Source organism: Salmo trutta, chromosome 4 (genome assembly GCF_901001165.1).
Source record: "Salmo trutta chromosome 4, fSalTru1.1, whole genome shotgun sequence".
NCBI classification, from domain to species: Eukaryota; Metazoa; Chordata; class Actinopteri; order Salmoniformes; family Salmonidae; genus Salmo; species Salmo trutta.
This window is the reverse complement of record NC_042960.1, coordinates 59042285-59061856: the sequence shown is the minus strand read 5'-3', so window position 1 is coordinate 59061856 and position 19572 is coordinate 59042285. Positions and strand designations below refer to the sequence as shown.

Genomic DNA, 19572 nt, shown 5'->3' with positions numbered 1-19572 from the left:
CCAGTCCTTGAATTGTAAGCGGTGTGTAACTGGCTGCAGGGAAGTCAGGTGCAGGAGAGCGGAAATGGGTAACAGCCGGAGCATTTTAATGATGCAAAAACAAACGGCACCCAGAACAGCAAAATACGGGTTGAAATAATCCGTCGCAACCCAGTCTAAATTGCACAAAACACTTACAACAAACAATTCCACACACAGACATGGGGGGAACAAAGGGTTATATACACGACAAGTAATGAGGGAATGTAAACCAGGTGTGCGGGAAAACAAGACAAAACAAATGGAAAATGAAAGGTGGATCAACGATGGCTAGAAGACCGGTGACGTCAACCGCCGAACGCCGCCCGAACAAAGAGAGGAACCGACTTCGGCGGAAGTCGTGACATGAATAAACCCCAGCCCTTAAATAGACCCCAGCCCTTAAATAAACCCCAGCCCTTGAATAGACCCCAGCCCTTGAATAAACCCCAGCCCTTAAATAGACCCCAGCCCTTAAATAGACCCCAGCCCTTAAATAGACCCCAGCCCTTAAATAGACCCCAGCCCTTAAATAGACCCCAGCCCTTAAATAGACCCCAGCCCTTAAATAGACCCCAGCCCTTGAATAGACCCCAGCCCTTGAATAGACCCCAGCCCTTGAATAGACCCCAGCCCTAACGCAGTGTCTACCTCCATCTAGTGGTGAATAATGAGTTGTCCTACTGTAAGTGAAAGAAAGGTTCAATATTAGAAGACATGAAAGTAATTGAAAAATTGACCATACCATCTGAAACAGAATACCTTATTATAATCAGCCTAAGGTCTGTCTATATGTTGACATGTGGCAGGTCTATGGTTGTCAATGTCAGTGATTTAACCGAGTAGGAGTCCTGATACAGACTCAGGTCCCCCCTCTGTCTATCTATTTTAATCTAAAAGGCGTAACTCCTACTCTGAGAAGCTTTATGAACACAGGCCCTGACTGCGTAGACCAAATAAGATCAAGTTAAATCTTTTTGCACTGACAGTCCCTTAACCATTTTTTTTGCAGTTGTAACTGTCGATGATAGAATGGTCACGCTGGAAACTAACAGATCCAGCCATCTTTCCACACAAAAAGGGTCAACTGCTGCTCTCCCACGCTTTTCTGCAACTACATTCCTCACAGGAAGTGAAAATATTGACTATTTTGGGTGTATTACGAACAAGTAATTACATAAAGGAAACCCTTGCAATTGTATTGTTCAAAACAATAAATGTAGTCCATTTGCATTGAAATACAAATGCTAAATTGTATATTGTTCTGACAAGAAACAAAACAAATGTCTGTTGTTCAGTTCTTCTTCATAAAACCTTTATAAGGTATGCATGAATGCAACATAAATAATGTGTACTTGTAAGCAAATGTGATGCAATAAAATTGGTAGCAAAATAAAAAAAGGGTTTATGAGGCTTTATTAAACCTTTGCATGTAATGTTACATATACATTGTTATGTCCAAAGTCTACTCTAGATAGTGATGATTTGGCTAAAACCTCTGATTGAAGTGTTTCAGGCTTTGTCTAGACTAGGAACACTGGCCTATGACGAGCCCATGACACAGAAAGGCCTAATTGTGCCCACCAACTTGATCTGACGTCTGCTTCATGAATGCAGCACAGAATCTACTTGGGATGTGAATTGATGAATATTCACCAGCCCACATGTTACCGTCACCACCTGAAATGACGTGACCCATCTGAGGGAGAAAAACATAGTGAAGAATTGATTTTGGTACTTAGTTTAGTTTATTAATTCGACCATTTAAAAAAACAAGCACACATAAAATGTGAAAAACCATGCATGCACATTAGTAAAACCATTGAGGATAACACATAATAATGTCTAGGAATGCACAGAAGAGGCCTAGGGAAAGGGAGGGGGGAGTGGTGGATGTCTCAAAACTAGGGTTCTTTCCTTTCTTCATTTCCTCTGTTCAGCCCATTCTCTTGTCTTAATTACATTCTCTCTGTCTCTCTTTGTTGCACAATCCACTGGCAGTAGTCTGTGAGTGTCGAACCACAGACAAAACAACACTAGTGGAAATTGTGTGCCCTCCGCCGCTATTTCTGTCACCTTTGTGTGTGTGTGTGGAGATCAAGAGATGTGTAAGTGTATGAGAGATAACGAGAGGTGGCGAAGAGGTCAAAAGGTGTGTGTGTGTGTGTGTTTGTGTGTGTGTTTATGTGTGTGTGCGTGTGTGCGTGTGTGTGTGTAATGGGATTATTTTCCCCTTAAGAGGCATTAGAAGAAGACAAAAAGGATCCATCAAACGCATTTGGTGTGTCATCACAGTGGTCTCTGATCTGTGGTCAGACTCGCTCAGGTGGAACAAACTTAAACGTGCACCTTTTTTCAATGCTGATTTGAATGTTATTGAGAAAATAGAAAGGTGTCAAAATTAATTTTTGTTTCGCAAACATCCTTTATGAATGTAAAAGTAATCCAAGAAGTTATCATCTACAGTAGTTTATAAAAAGTATCTGTAATCTGATTAAAATATTTTTGCTGGTAACATAACTGAATATGTTTTTTGCATGCATTCGTACGTGTGTGAGTGAGAAAAAGAGAGAGAGAGAATCTTGTGGCCACCACATAAAATTAACGTTTATTGGTTGTGTAAACAGATTTGCAGATGTTAGTGCAGGTGCAGCGAAAAGCTTCCATTTCAAAACAATACACACATAATCCATAAAGTGATTTTTTTTATTAAGAAGTATCAGAAAGAGCAATATCAGAACAAGCAATGTCAGAGTCAAATGGTAAGACTTATGATGCAGCAAGTCTCTCCCCGCTAATATTAGCCTAGTGTTGAATCCAATAACCTTTTAACGTCACACACCCAAACACACAAGAAGGGTTGCTAGCCTAATAGATTAGCGCTTTGCTAATAGCTCTCTGACAGGGTTTAAGGAAGGACCAGGTGGCACCTGGTAGGACACCCTCCTCAGATAAAATCTGTCCATCTGTCTACCTCTCTTCCTCCCTTCTTTATATGTTAGATGAAAGACATAGAGGAGCACTTAGAGGCAAATCTCCACCCCAGGGAGTATTGATTAAAGCTCAGTGTTTGGGGTGAGATAATGAAGCACAGGGCAGTGTGGTAGCATAAGACTTGAGGACATTAAACCTGAAAACACCAAGTGCAGTTGGAAAGGTTTCCTAAAAGCACTTTGGTTCTCCGTTTACACCTATAGCCAACCCCAAGGCCCCATGGCCCAACATATTTCATTTATATTAGCCATAGTTGTTTGCCGTTTAAGTTCATGTTGAAATTCCAGTGTCACTAAATGCTGTCTGCACCACAGATGAAAACTCATAGTCTTGTTTGGAGCAATTTTACTGAATGAATGATTATATAATAAAATCCTGAATAAGATGAACGTTTGAGATTTAGGAACACAGATGCCAGCTTGAGGCTATCAAGTAAAAAAGTGGTCGATTATTTTCCATTATTTTATTAAACAAGAGAATCTAAGAAATTACAGTCATATTTTATTCAATGTTAGTCATACTCAACTAATCATGTTCAAATTATGATATAGGTTTTGGACTTGTTTTAAAACTCCCAAAAATATCCATATTGATAGCAATTGAACTCACTGAACTCAGTTGTGTTTGAGAGAGAGAACTAGAGAAGAAGAGAGAGAAGCAAAATATTACTTATTTTGTTTTTATATAGCAGGTTCATGTGCTCAAAATGCTTCTAGATGTAATAAGTAGGTTATATGCTGTACATATGTAACATTGTATCCCTCTCTTTGAAAATATGACAACAGCAGTAGCTCCACCCTATAAATAGCAAACATGTTCAGCTGCCAAACGTTCTACAACGTTGCTGATAGAAACCACAAATAGAGCCGATGTGATTCCTTATTGTACATGTCAGAGAAGCATGTTTGCGCTACATATGATTTCTATCTGAACTTTCCAAAACGTTGTGTCCTGCTGAACGCGCCCCAGTCTCCGCCCAGCTCTGCGCGCACCCCTTTACATCGTAACGCATTCCTTTTGCAAAATCCACTGGGAATTAGGGCTAGACCATTCCATCCTTCGTGATATTTTGGGATCCTCATTATATAGTAACACCAGAACATTTACAGACGACATACAAATATATATTTTTGAATGCAAATTAATTTATTTCGGAAGAGGGGGCCTTACTCTTTCATTTTTATATTATTTTTTGGTTTCTCCACCCCCCCTCTTCACTGGAATGGTTGTTCCTTCACACTGCCTACCGTGCCATGTTGGATGGATGTAACGTTATCGATGTTGCAGCTGGAGTTACGAATGAAAGTTTAGATTTTGCCCTCTGCAGAGATTGGTGTTCCCACAGATTCTTCGAGGACCCTGGGGCATGGTGACGTTATTCAACAACCGGGATCCAAAAATATTTCATTTTGCAGGCCTCTAGCTACCTTAGAAACAACGTAATAAGACGATGCAGTTGCAGGCCATGGCGACCAAAGGCTGCACGAATTGTATGTAATATTCAAGAGTACAACAGTTAACTTTGTTTATCTGGAAATTATTTGGGAACATGAATAGCCATCCTCCGCAACGCCGGGTTGGAAATATTGGCTCCATACTCCTCACCCCGCAAGAGAACGAATGCCTCTTCAACTACCTGGGCAGGAAATGCATTGTAAGTTGTCTTGTTTACGACCACACTAAGCCCTCAAGTGCAATTTATCTACCTGTAACTTTGCGAAAATAATGTGTTAGGCTATTTTGAAAAATGTTAGTGTACTGTTATGTAGGCTAATGTTAGGCAATAGCCTGGCTGCAGGCCGATAAGACGCATAACAGCTCAGCAGCTTTTTCCATGGCTTTGCTGGAACGATGCAGGGAAGAGTATGGGAAAGGAGAGATGTTTGCCTGTCATAGGGATTTGTTGTCAAGAAATTGGCTTGGAAATGTGAACATTTGCCCCTGGCGTATTAGTTTACCCCGGTCTGTAAACAAATGCAAACGCCACTATTATAATTCAGTGCATACCCCATTATTTTAATAAACATAGGTCAACATTGTATCGGTTAATGTTGCACGCGACTGTGTGTGTGTTTCTAAATTGACTGCACTGCTGCTAATGTATTAAGTGCTGCCTACTGACGCACTGCAGTCTGGAATTTTTGCACTTCAATATTTTGTTTTAGTTTGACAGCCAATGCAACTTCCCGAGGGAAGACATTAGCCTGTGTGTTTGCACAATAGGGAATATGGTCAGAACTAGCCCAATAATGGACTAAAAGAGCCTAACGGTAATCCTGACAGTCCAAGGACCCTGTTCTGTTTAGAGGTGAATTGGCTCTGGCAGCCAAAACAACCAACTCCATCTAAACGAGAATCTATTCTCAATTGCGGTACGGTTCTAGAAACATAAAGCCCTCTACTTTCATATCATATTTAAAAAATGCAAAACATACTGTTTTAACAGTTGCATCTGACAGTATTTCTCAGTGAAAACCAGTTTGTGGTGTCCATCTTTCGTTTACACACAGTTGTTCAGATATGCTAATTAGCAAAGGCATTCCTCTGTCTTCCATCTGTTTTCCGTAAACAAGCTCTGTAACATGGAAATATGTCCGTGTGGGAACCCTAACCTCATAACGTTGTGTAGTCATTTGACATTTTAAAAAAAATATCAAAAAATCCCTTGTTGATATGAAAGATATACTGTACAAAAATATAAACACAACAATTTCAGATATTTTACTGCGACACAGTTCATATAAGGAAATCAGTCAATTGAAATAAATTCATTAGGCCCTAATCTATGGATTTCAAATGACTGGGCAGTGGTGCAGCCATGGGTGGGCCTGGGGGGGCATAGGCCCACCCACTTGGCAGCCAGACACAGCCAATCTGAATTTGTTTTTCTCCATAAAGGGCTTTATTACAGACAGAAATACTCCTCAGCACATCCCCGCAGACGATCCCAAAAGGGAAACGGGCAGCTTAATTCTCTGTCAACAGCTCTGGTAGACATTTCTGCAGTCAGCATGCCAATTGCAAGCTCCCTCAATACTTGAGGCATCTGTGGCATTGTGTTGTGTGACAAAATTGCACATTTTAAAATGGCCTTTTATTGTCCCCAGCACAAGGTGCACCTGTGTAATGATCATGCTGTTTGATCAGCTTCTTGATATGTCACTCCTGTCAGGTGGATGGATTATCTTAGCATAGGATAAATGCTCTAACAGGGATATAAACAAATTTATGCACAACATTTGAGAGAAATAAAATATTCTGGAATAGTCTACAGTACCCTGTCCAGATAAATAACGTTATATTAGGAGCAACACCATATGTCAAAGCTGAGTGTCTAGTAAGACAGCCATAGCTCGATGTGTGTTCTTTCTATCTCATTAACCTTTTTCCTACCATTTGGGAACATTTAGACTTAGCCTATGGTCTGGCCAGTGACCTTTCCTGTGTTATGATGAGGTGTGAGTATGGGGCGAGAAGTGCTTCCTCGTTTTCTCTCATACCTGCAATAATAAATCATAGACAAGGAAGAGGAAGCAAGCCGGAGTGGTATTTCCTCTTCCTTGTGGTCTCCTTGGTGATTGGCATTGGTCGCTCTCCGTGTCCATGGTGACAGAAAACCAAGCTTTGGTTTGTGTGGCTACTGGCTATGTCTATCATTCTCTATCAGGTCTGCTCAGGCTGTCTGATTTGCAAACCTTGTACTATATGCTCCCGGGGCATCTAATCAGTGTTTCTTGTTCGTGGATGTGTTCCTCTTCCTCTATACTGTCATAACTTACTTATTGGCCCCTAGAGGCATTCCACTAGTTAGGCTTGTTAACAATGGGGTTCATGTAACCAGTTGTAGAATGTAGTCAGTCAGTTTCCTGTAGAAAAAAAGTGACGTGCAATCCAACACTGCACTTTTGAATCACATTTTATTATCATTGTGTCACTATAGGGTATTTTACTTTGCTGTAAGTACCGCTCACACACTCCCATTGTGATGATGTCCTCAGACCCTGTGCACAGCGGTGGTCCAGGTGTATGGGGCAGACAGGAGCTCGTCCTGGGTAAAGAGGTGCTGCGGAGTGGCCTGTCTGATCAAGGATAACCCTCTGAGGTCCTACTTCATCAGGGTCTTTGACATCAAGGTGAGTGAGTGCATTAGAGGATGGTTGAAGTTAGCCTAGCCTCACTAGCTTAATACCTTTCCTGAGGAAATCCCTCTCTGTGCTGCCAATATAGGAATTTCAGTAACTGTTATTTCTCTCTTGTCAGGAAGGGAAAACCATGTTTGAACAGGAGCTCTACAATAACTTCTCAATCAACAGCTCGAGGTCCTATTTCATTTCGTTTTCAGGAGATGTAAGTATACTATCTCCACGTGAAAGCTTGTGGACGCAACATAGACAGTGTCTTTAAAAAAATGACTAATCTCTCTTTCCTCTCTCTATCGCCAGAACTGCCAGGTAGGCCTGAACTTCGCTAGTGAGGAAGAGGCCAAGCGATTTAGAGCCGCACTGAAAGACCTACTCGGCAGACGGCAACGTAAAACGGGTAACTACAGTGGCCCCGCGGGCTCAGTCTACACGCATTCTGCTTTCTCATCACCTCAGCCTTTGACCCTCTGGACAGGGAAAGCGAAGAAAGCTCAAATTTATCTCACTGCTCTACTACTAACAACCCCACAGGGCCCAATCCCAAATCAACCCATCATTCTGCCTTAGATGTATCTTGTAACTCCTCGAGGGGTTCATTTGGGGTCAACAAGGGTCTAGGAATGGGTTTGGAATTGAGCCCTGTGTCAGTTTTTTTTGCTGGTTGCTGTTGGAAAGTCAGTGGTATGTCTGTCTAGTCAAAACAGCAGAGGGTCTCTGTGTTAAAAGCTGTGATGGTGTTCCTTTCTGGCTTCCCTCCATCTCTCTCTGTTCCTCTCTGCTTGCCAGCCTTTGACGTGTGCTGCTCTTGCTGTGAGGAGTGAGTTTCCAAAGACGTGGGGCTGGGAAAGGGGCTACTGTAATGGTATGTTAGGGACAGCTAGTTTTAATTCTCTACTGTTTTTCCACGACAATTTTGTTTCTTGTGTTTGCATCTGTTCTGGAATTTATCCGCCAGCCAGGATCTGACTGGTCAGAGAACTGTCATTCTCTCCAGTCTGCAGTGGCTACCTTTCCAGACTTCCATCCTATTTCAGTCTGTCCATCTGACTCTCATAAACTAACTCTGAATGCTTTCCAAACACTTTTCTTCTCCTTTCACACTTTCATATACACTCTCTATCGCTCTGATAGCTGTGGCTTTTGCCATCTGAATTGGCTGAGAAATTATAATTGTGCCCGTTTTGTTTTGCAGAGAAAAGACGTGACCCTGCAAATGGTATGTTGTCCATTCTTTGAATTGTACCGATTTGTATAGTCCAAATGTTGATCTTCAACATGTTGTAGTGGGACACAATCCTTTGTTATTTTACATTACAAAAGCATAAGTCTCCTATAATCCGTCACGCAAAATAAAATGTACAGTAGTATGCATGCATGTACACACACACACACACCTTTGCGATATGGCATGATAAGACGGTCAGTTATTGTAAAGAAATGGGCTAAATCAAATTCGTATGAGTACACATGCATTCACTCCGAGTATGACTTTGTTGACATTGTAATGTTTAGCCCTAACATTGGGCTTTAGGGTTAATCTGTGCAGCATGAGGCCCCCTGTGTGCCATGTGTAAACCATATGGGTCTCTCAGTGCGTGTCCAACTGCCAACTCTCTCTCTTTAAATCAGCCTTCTCACAGATACTTGTATACCTTAAAGTTCATGTACTAATCACAGTCTATTGCATAGAATTTGGTATTTGAATGCAAATGGACCCAAATGTAGGGATTCTGTAGAAGGACTATTCTCCATGGTGGAAGGATATTGTTTGGGATATGTCAGTCCCATTATTGAGTGTGAAACTAACAAGGTGACATATTTGCCCTAGATTCACTCTTTGCTTTGGGAGTTATTTCCTTTTTTGCTTCCCTCTCCTCCTTCAATATGTTCATTTTGTTTTCCTTGTCATAATTCACTGTCATGTTGGCAGTGTGTGCTTTGGGAAAGGAAGCACGTTAATATTTATTGATATTGAATGATTACATTTCTGAGATTTTTGAAGCCTAAAATGGACAGGAGGACAACCGTTAGCTTGGTCTGTCCATCAATGATTTACGTACAGCCAAACAGCTACATCTGAATGGTACCACTGCATGGATTCTTTGCAAGTTCTTAATTGAAAGCTCCCAATGAAGTGGAAAGATGTGGGTGAACGTGTCTCAAGGCAAGGGAGCTTTCAAAGTCATGCTTGCATGTCCTCGTAGATAGCTGAGACTTCTAACATTTCTAGGGAATCCAGGGATTTGGTTGGGATTAGCTGTGGATTACTGATTATGTCAGATCCAACTGCATTTTGTGGAGATTAACATGGACTCAAGGAGCGAGCTCAAAGGCCTAGACTGGGGAGGTTTGACCACAGCCATGTACTGAGGGTTTCTGCATTCCAGAAGACTGTGTTAGCCCACTGATCTGAAGCCTAACCTAGGTATCAGCCAAGGTTATTCATCATGCAAGAGTAGTTAACAGACCTAGCTCCGTTACAGTTGGTCGTTGCAGTTTCAATCAGAAGGCATTATTATTATCAAGTTCCTAGACATAATCCATAGCAGCCATGTTGGTGCCTCCTGGGTAATATTGACCAATAACAGTCCAAGGAATTAGCTGAATTTTAAACCAAGCGCTAGATGTTCATCATGAATGGATGAATTGAATTGTCCAAGGCAGCAACATGGCTCCCAGCTCAGAAGTTGACCAAAACTGTCTTTGTGTGACTCTGGGTCTGACCTAACTGATGTCACATAAGTTACAACAAACACACAAACACCGGGAGGACAAACACTGGTTTTCAACCAGATTGATTCTGTCAACGTTTCTTTAGTCTTTCAGTTCTTTAGTCTGAAAGACTGCTGTGCTATTCACTGGTGCAGCCACAGGCAGTTTGAGAGCCTCGAGAGCCTCGCCGGTCAGTTAAATAAGAAATACATCAAATGAGTCCATTGGTCTTCCCAACGGTGTATCATCTGGATGGAACAAGGATGTATTGCACCAACCTCTTTATCAAGTCTGCCTTTATCAGAGTCATGGGACAGTGAGTTGAAGTTGGAAGAGTGGTTGGGTCTGCTTGGGTGTCCAGTGCTTCTTGTGGATGGGTTTTATATGCCGTTGTCCTGCCCTTGCCCTTTTGAGGAAGAGAAAGAGCGTGTGGTGCTAAAACAACTGAGGACTAAGCGTTGGCTGCGAGAGGTGTTTAACGGTAGGGTTGTTTTCATGCAGATCCCATTTCAATTCTAGTGAATTAAGAAATTAATGCACATGATTGACATAATGATGTAATTATTTTTTGGCATAAATGTAAAATCTTTCGCTAATCTGAATTAGAATTTAAATGGAATATATACTGACTTGTTTGCAACCCTGTGACATGCTGGTGTTAAGGTTCTAGATATTCACAAAGGTCCTGGCATGTGTGTAGAGGACAGCCCTCTGTTAGTGTAAAGACAACAATCTTGAAATAGTTCTAAATACATCAAAAGACTGGTGTTTAATTGTGTGTGGTCCTGCATTGTCAGCTGTGAGATTGACCTGGCCTGAACTGTTGATGGGTTTTAGAGACTACCATAGTCACAACACAGACCAAGTTATACAGTAAGGTTTTTACGGCCAGTCAAGTATGCAAATTAATGTTACTCTTGGGTCTCTTATGAATAATTAAAAAGGGCTGTATAATCGGACCTGTCTGTATTACAACTTGTTGGGTATGCTAAGAAATGAAAGAGTGACCTTTTGGATTGGCTTCCACTCATTTTGTGAGAGCTTCCCAGCACTGGTTCTGAGCTTCCCAGCACTGGTTCTGAGCTTCCCAGCACTGGTTCTGAGCTTCTAGTTCTAACAGTTTCTCCCTTTCCTCCTTCTCTCCCTCCTCCTCTCCCTCCTACTAAAGGCCCAGCTCTCCCTATGGCCACAGTGGACATCAAGAACCCGGAGATCAACAATGTGCGCTTCCACAACTCCCACCATCATCAACAGCACCAGCAGCAGCAGCCTCAGACACACCACATCAACAACATGCTGCACAGCAGCTTCAGCAAGAAGGAGAAGAAAGTCAAGGGCAAGAGGAAGAAGCTCACCAAGGCTGACATAGGCACCCCCAGCAACTTCCAGTGAGTGGACCACCCTTCTGTCTATAGAGTACACTTCAGACGGGTCTTTGTAGAGAGATGTAGTACAGCAGGAGGTTTCCTGTATGTATGTTATGTTCTGTGAAGTTGTTGTGTAACGTATTGAGCTCGTCACTCACGTTTGAGGGCGTGCTTCATTGTGTCTTGTGAACCTCTTCAATGGCTCAATTGTGTTTGTGTGCATTCAGAACTGCGCCTGTGCATGTGTGCGTGCACAGGCCAGTGGGTTTACATGAGGGTTTGTGCTTGGATGTGTTTGTTGCTGCATGTGTAATGCGCAGCTGCACGCGTGTTTATGAACCGGCTTGCGTGTGGGTACACGTGTATGTATGTGCTCATCCCTGTCTGTCCTGTGTGTCTGTCTCTCTTCAGGCACATCGGCCATGTGGGCTGGGACCCAAACACAGGCTTCGATGTGAGTACCACACACACACACACACACACCCTTCATGGGCACACAATGGTGACCTGTGTGGCCGACCCATGATTGACCCACACAATGGCCTCTGTTGGATACAGCGCATACTTATCATACATTCAATGCTGTCATACATGCCCCTCTTGCAACCCCAAATATTCCAGAAAATCTTTTGTCACTGTTTTGGGCAGCTATGCTTCAAAAACATGAAGTGATTTTGCCAATATTAGCCAGATTAGTTATTGTTAGGTCTATCATTGTCATGCCATTCAAACAACTGTCAGAGAAGTTGGCTTAAGCACATACAGTACAGGTCTAGGACCAGGCTAAGTAATAAAAATGCTTTATTACATTTGTAAAGCGCTTTTCATTTGACAGAATAATCCCGAAGTGCATAAAATAAAATAGAAAAACCAAATAGAAAAAAAATGGACACAACTAGACAGGACAACTGACACAAAGAACCCAGCTGACCCTACAACAGACAACTGACACAAAGAACCCAGCTGACCCTACAACAGACAACTGACACCAAAGATCCCAGCTGACACTACAATGGACAACTGACACCAAAGATCCCAGCTGACACTACAATGGACAACTGACACCAAAGATCCCAGCTGACACCAAAGATTGCAGCTGACCCTACAACAGACAACTGACACCAAAGATCCCAGCTGACACTACAATGGACAACTGACACCAAAGATCCCAGCTGACACTACAACAGATAACTGACACCAAAGATCCCAGCTGACACTACAATGGACAACTGACACCAAAGAACCCAGCTGACACTACAACAGACAACTGACACCAAAGATCCCAGCTGACACTACAATGGACAACTGACACCAAAGATCCCAGCTGACACTACAAGGGACAACTGACACCAAAGATCCCAGCTGACACTACAATGGACAACTGACACCAAAGAACCCAGCTGACACTACATGGGACAACTGACATCAAAGAACCCAGCTGACACTACACGGGACAACTGACACCAAAGAACCCAGCTGACACTACACGGGACAACTGACACCAAAGAACCCAGCTGACACTACAAGGGACAACTGACACCAAAGAACCCAGCTGACACTACAAGGGACAACTGACACCAAAGATCCCAGCTGACACTACACGGGACAACTGACACCAAAGAACCCAGCTGACACTACAATGGACAACTGACACCAAAGAACCCAGCTGACACTACAAGGGACAACTGACACCATAGAACCCAGCTGACACTACAAGGGACAACTGACACCAAAGAACCCAGCTGACACTACAATGGACAACTGACACCAAAGAACCCAGCTGACACTACAAGGGACAACTGACACCAAAGAACCCAGCTGACACTACAAGGGACAACTGACACCAAAGAACCCAGCTGACACTACACGGGACAACTGACACCAAAGAACCCAGCTGACACTACACGGGACAACTGACACCAAAGAACCCAGCTGACACTACACGGGACAACTGACACCAAAGAACCCAGCTGACACTACACGGGACAACTGACACCAAGGAACACATCTATGAACAGAATGCCTTCCTAAAGAGAATAGTCTTTAGCCCCGTTTTTAAAGGAGCCCAGAGTCTGTGGTGACTTCAGGTGGTCTGGGAAGGCATTCCAGAGGCTAGAGGCGGTCAAGCTAAAAGCCCGATTCCCCCAAGGAGCGGCGCTTAGTCCTGGGGGCGTGGAGGAGCAGGCTATCGCTTGACCTGAGGGTGCGGGTGGGGTTATGGAGGGTGAGCAGTTCTTGGAGATAAGGGGGGCATTTCCATGAATATACTGGAAAGTCAGCAGAAGGGTTTTGAATTCAATCCGGAGTGAGACAGAGGAAGACATCTAAAACACAGTCTGATTCTGCAGTCAGTGATGCATGTCACTAAGAACCAAGTGGACCAGAGAGCTTGTTAATGGACAGAATACAGTCTGTTTTAATGACAGTGATGAGCATGACTGATTGAACCCCGTTCCCTTGGGCTTAATTGCATATCTATTTACTTGACTAATCATGCATACAGAAGTATCACGCACACTCTTTCATGCCGAAGCAAAGAAGACTAGTTGCAGAGATCAGTATTACCCAAGTATGATTGAACAAACAAAAAGTAGTCAGTTAAAGGCCATGTGTTGTTGTGTGCACAATCTGGTGCAATACCCATGTTCATCCACAAGATGGCAGAGTGGCACTTAGATTGACAAAATCATTTGATTCTTAACGGCGCTTTATTAAGTTTTATTAGTTAAATGGAATTGGCATTGCATTTTTGGATTTGGCAGGCCATGGTTGTATGTAGAGCGTAATTTTAGCCATTTTCAAAACATTACAGATTCCATCCACTCAGGATTAAATGCCAAGAGAAACAAATATGTTGGTTTTGAATTGTCCTGACCCGGTCTTTCACTATCTCTATTTCTCTGCCCCAGTTGAATAACCTGGACCCAGAGCTAAAGAACCTGTTTGACATGTGTGGCATCTCAGAGGCCCAGCTGAAGGACAAGGAGACCTCCAAGGTCATCTATGACTTCATCGAAAAGAAAGGAGGGGTGGAGGCCGTCAAGAACGAGCTCCGTAGGCAAGGTAAGTTCACTGGAATCATCCTCTGAGTTCCTTGTATCTCAAGCAATGACGTATATAAAACCTGGAGATCTGATGCTATGCATTGGCCATTGAAAAGCCAGTCGGCCATATTGGCACTCCGCAGTAGGAGCAGTCCTCCATTTGAATGAATAATTCTACAGTATTTCAATTAAATGTTTCAAGGATAAAATTACATGTATTTAAGTATTTTGTTTTTGTAGTGTGGACAGTAACATTAGTATGTCTTACAAATATTTTCCTTAAAGTATATATATTTTTTATGTTTGTCACATAATTTAAAAGTATGCATTATGGGTTCTGTAATAGAATAAATGTGGCAAAAAGTAATGTAGGCATTAATAAATGCAATGCTAATCATCTGAGTTAAAGCAGTTCTGCATGCGACAATATGCCAGAATCCCTCCACAGTGATCAACAACTACAGAAAGCATTTGGTTGCAGTCATTTCAGATAAAGGTGGCACAACCAGTTATTGAGTGTAAGGGGGAAATAACTTTTTTTACACAGGGGAATTGGGTGTTACATAACTGTTGTTAATTAGCAATGAGACAATGACATGCTGTATGTTTAAGAGATGCGCAGGCTACATTTAAATATGCATTACTGTATTATTTTTCATTAGGCCTACATGTACATTGAAGTATTATTTTTAGTTGTCACTATGACAATGAACACTGAATGGTCTGAACCAGTATCTGTGGGTTGGAGACCTCATGAATGGTCTTGTTACCACCCAGTTAATAGCAGTGTACAGTAGGATGAGTTGAACAGTTGATTGACAGTAGGCCTGTAGAACAATACACTTTCCTCTAGTGTGGATGCTCACCAACGTTTTATAGTTTTTGGCTTTGTTGGATGGCCCGGGCCTCAACTCTGACACAACACAACTAACGTTATTATCACAGTAGGTCTAGATAATGTTAGCAAACCTGAATGAAATAAATATTAAATTACATTTTATACTTGTTTACTTGACTTTTATTATCTATAAATTGACTCTCAATTAATTTACTCTGGCAAGTTTGCCACCGGTGCTCTGCAGTAGGGAAGTAAAGTGGAAGCAGCAACGTAAAAAAATGCGTGGATAGCTTCCAAAATATTTTTACAATGGTGGGGAGTGTGAAGATGGAGGCACGGTGGCTTCAACACAGTGCCCCCTATCAGTCATCTAGTGTATATATATCAATCATTGATCTCAAGTTTCAAGGATTCCACCCACTGTAAATGTGATGAACTTCCTTGTAACTCTGAAGTTAATGAAGTCAATGGTGAGAATGCACTCCACTGGTAATGAGATGGTGAATGCCAGACGGGGCTTATTCATGTGGTCTTTTCCCAGGGCCGCCCAGGTGGTGTGGTGGGTAACTATCCGTGTGTTTCCATAGAGTGGTGGTTGGTGTGTTTCTGCCTCAGGTGTTGACTGTGTGAACTTTGACCTGCATAACTGGATAAAGCTGACTGCTGTTTGGTTTGTCTGAATTTAAAATGAACAAAACTGAAAGGCTATAATGTAAAATGTTGCCAGAAGTGAATTCCTGAGCTCAATGATTGCCAAGTTGCTGTGCTGTCGGGGGGGTGTTGGCTGTGGAGTGATTTTTAACAGAGTATCTGGATGACAGGGTTTGAATTGCGCATTAACTCTTGGGGGATAACCTATAATTGGGAACAACATTTTTGGGGAAGCATGCACAAGCATGCACACATTTTCAGTGCTAATAAAGTGAGAGCCCTGATTTTGTAATGGGATCATTCAGAACTCTCGTTCTCCCCAGTAATTCAAACCCCTGCTGAATGGGATATTGTGACTGTCAAATTGACCTCTCTCTCTCCTTTTCCATCTTTCTTTCTCTCCTTTTCCATCTTTTTTTGTCCTACCAAGCCCCACCACCTCCTCCCTCCCGGGGTGGCCCACCTCCTCCTCCCCCACCCCACAGCTCAGGCCCAGCTCCTCCCCCACCACCACCACCCCCATCGCGAGGTGGCCGGGGTGCCCCGCCCCCACCTCCACCCTCACGGGCCCCCACCTCTGCCCCTCCCCCCCCTCCCCCCTCCAGGCCTGGTGCCCTAGGAGCCCCCCCTCCTCCCCCGCCCCCCAACAGAGGGGGCCACGGCCACCACCACTACCAGCCACCACCTCCACCCTCACACGCCCCCCAGGCCCCACCGCCACCTCCCCCACCAGCAGCACCACCCTCCGGTGGCGGGGGAGCCCCTCCTCCACCTCCTCCACCACCACCCCCACCTGGACCCCCGCCCCCTCCAGAGCTGGACGGTGGTGTGGAGTCGCCCCACTCACCCCCGGGCTCGGGGGGTAAGTCGGCCCTGCTAGAGCAGATCCGTGGGGGCACCCAGCTGAAGAAGGTGGAGCCACCGGCCTCCAAGCCACCGGCCACCACCATAGGGCGCGATGCGCTGCTCAACCAGATACGGCAGGGCATCCAGCTAAAAAACGTAAGTGCCACTGTCTGCCTGTCTGTGTTTGAGTGTATTTCCATGTTTGTTTGTGTGATTAACTGTGTGTGTGCGTGTCTCAGGTACCAGACGGCCCAGACTCGGGCTCCCCTACACCGGCCCCCTCGGCAGGCATCGTGGGGGCACTTATGGAAGTCATGCAGAAGAGGAGCAAAGCCATCCACTCCTCAGGTAGGTTCCCACTGGCAGGTTTATTTCTTTCACCTTCATTTATCCAGATAAGTCAATTGAGAACCAGTTCTCATTTGCATTAACAACCTGGCCAAGAGGCATTGCAACAGTGAACAGGACAACGCACAATACCACTAAAAATAAAGTCTATACAGAGGAGTATAAATTCATGAATTATAAACCGAGTGGTTTGAACCCTGAATGCTGATTTGGCTGAAAGCTGTGGTATATCAGACCGTATACCACGAGTATGACACTATTATTTTTACTGTCCTAATTAGCAATAAGGCACCTCAGGGGTTTATGGTGTATGGCCAATATACCATGGCTAAGGGCTGTATCCAGGCCCTCCGCGTTGTAACGTGCATAAGAACAGTGCTTAGCCGTGGTATATTGGCGAAATACCACACCCCCTCAGGTATTATTGCTTAAATATACAGCAATGACGAATATTCACAGTGAGTTAGAGCAGAAAAGTCCAAGGCAACACAGCCGACTGTGTGATGGAAGTGATTCGGTTAACAGCACTTGCTTGATGAATGACCTGAAGACTTACGTTGACTCCCTGAGCTAATGCCTCGACTTTAGCTCAGTGGACGAATAGTCTTGTGCCATGCAGCCATTGGTGAGCAGCTGCAAGTCAAGATGCTGAATTGAAGTACTTGTGTTCTTTGAGAATGAATCCGGATTGTGTTATTACCAGTTGCCCTTAATATAAAGATGAAGATCTCTTTATATTTTGTTAACAAGTCTGCTTTGACATTTCCTAGATGAAGATGAGGATGATGATGATGAAGAGGATTTCGAAGATGACGACGAATGGGATGACTAGTAAAATTTCTCGTCCTCCTCCACAACACAACTGACACTAAACTGATCCTAAAATCTTCCAAAACCTGACTAAAATTGAGAATGTTCTATGATTTTGCGCTATTTATTGTTGCCTTTTTGCTTTTATTAACCTGTGCAATACCTTGTTCATTTAATCTGTAAAGTGTTGCCACATACTCTACAGAGGGTATCTCTGGTAACACTTTCCTGCAACTCTGTCATAGAATGCTCACATCACCGTTAAAAGCATGATATACAAATATTATAAGCTGTCATAACTGTTCATGGTAATACGCTGACTTGCTCAGGCTGACCACCGCATGTGACGTTGTGAGATTGCTTGTCGTAAGCTAATACAAATCACCAATGACACCTGGCGTCTGTTTAGGAGGGTGCAATGTCACGGAACGTCCAGAGATAGAAACGTATTGTGTAGAATAGTTATGATTCTCGGTCCTCAAGAATAGTTCTTATTCACTTACAGTATCAGCTAACATTATATTTCTATCTGCAACTTTCTGAACACTTAGCCCTATGGAATAATACACTGCTGCTATGTCATGCTTATGACAGCCTAAAGGCAGCAGGTACAAGTAGTACGGTATCTGATGGATTAACAGTGTTAAATTCTAGTTAGGATATATTTGTTTGGTGTGTTACTTTAAATGTTTTGTTCCCCTGTCTGTAAAGAAAGGGAGATATATATATATATATATATATATACACACACACGTAACAAACGAAAGAGGTCATTGTGTTGTTATTGTTGTTAATGCAAGATAACACTATTTTCTTACCCTACTTTTCTGTACCTTCAATTTTCCTAATGAGATCCTAGTTTAGCACAGTTATTTTTTCATATGGAGTCCACTTATTAGAATTGTAAGCCCAAATTGACTCGTGTAAATGTGTTCAATGCTTGTACGTTCAAAGCTGTTATATCTTGGCACAATTTCAAAATTGAATTTACTGTAAGAGTAACAGTGCAATGTCATAGTTGTGTTCCAACAATGTGCTAAAGTGACGGGGAAAACAAAGCTTATGATGGGCAGGATCAGTATACAGATGTAGGATCTTAATTTGAGCCAGTTTGCTACAGCAGGAAAATAATCCTGCAGCAACAGGAACTGTGAATTATTATTATTTTTTGTATTTTTCACCCCTTTTTTATCCCCAATTTCGTGGTATCCAATTGGTAGTAGTTATAGTCTTGTCTCATCGCTGCAACTCCCGTACGGACTCGGGAGAGGCGAAGGTCGAGAGCCATGCGTCCTCCGAAACACAACCCAACCAAGCCGCACTGCTTCTTGACACAATGCCCATCCAACCCGGAAGCCAGCCGCACCAATGTTTTGTAGGAAACACCGTACACCTGGCGACCGTGTCAGTGTGCACTGACCCGCACAGGAGCCCACACAGGGCCTGCACAGGAGTCGCTAGTGCACGATGAGACAAGGATATCCCTGCCGGCCAAACCCTCCCTAACCCGGACGACACTGGGCCATGTGTGTGCCGCCCCACGGGCCTCCCGGTCGCAGCCGGCTGCGACAGAGCCTGGGCTCGAACCCAGAATCTCTAGTGGCACAGCCTTAGACCACTGCGCCACTCGAGAGGCCGGAACTGTGAATTATTATGTGGATTATAATGAATGGACATTTTTCATGAGGGAAAATCAAGTCTGGAAATTACAAACTTCAGAAGCCTTTTTAAACCTCAAATACACTACAAGTTAAAAATGTCCTACATTATGTAAAAGTTCTCCAGCAACAGGATGATCAAAT

General features: G+C 43.3%; 1 protein-coding gene across 1 annotated transcript; it reads left to right on the top strand.

The window, feature by feature from the left end:
* The first annotated feature begins 4191 nt into the window (after positions 1-4191).
* LOC115192732 (neural Wiskott-Aldrich syndrome protein) lies at positions 4192-18774 on the top strand. Its single transcript, XM_029751540.1, has 11 exons — positions 4192-4666; positions 7011-7145; positions 7273-7359; positions 7455-7551; positions 8347-8370; positions 11035-11254; positions 11645-11687; positions 14143-14296; positions 16197-16768; positions 16852-16960; positions 17731-18774. Exons 1-11 carry the CDS (start codon positions 4562-4564, stop codon positions 17790-17792), a joined length of 1608 nt encoding a protein of 535 aa, XP_029607400.1. The 5' UTR covers positions 4192-4561; the 3' UTR covers positions 17793-18774.
* Positions 18775-19572: the final 798 nt, after the last annotated feature.

Coding starts and splice junctions, on each gene's coding strand:
- LOC115192732 (XM_029751540.1), top strand. CDS start 4,562: ATGAATAGCCATCCTCCGCAACGCCGGGTTGGAAATATTGGCTCCATA. Junction 7,146..7,272: donor TCAGGGTCTTTGACATCAAG/GTGAGTGAGTGC, acceptor CTCTCTTGTCAG/GAAGGGAAAACCATGTTTGA. Junction 7,552..8,346: donor CAGACGGCAACGTAAAACGG/GTAACTACAGTG, acceptor TTTGTTTTGCAG/AGAAAAGACGTGACCCTGCA.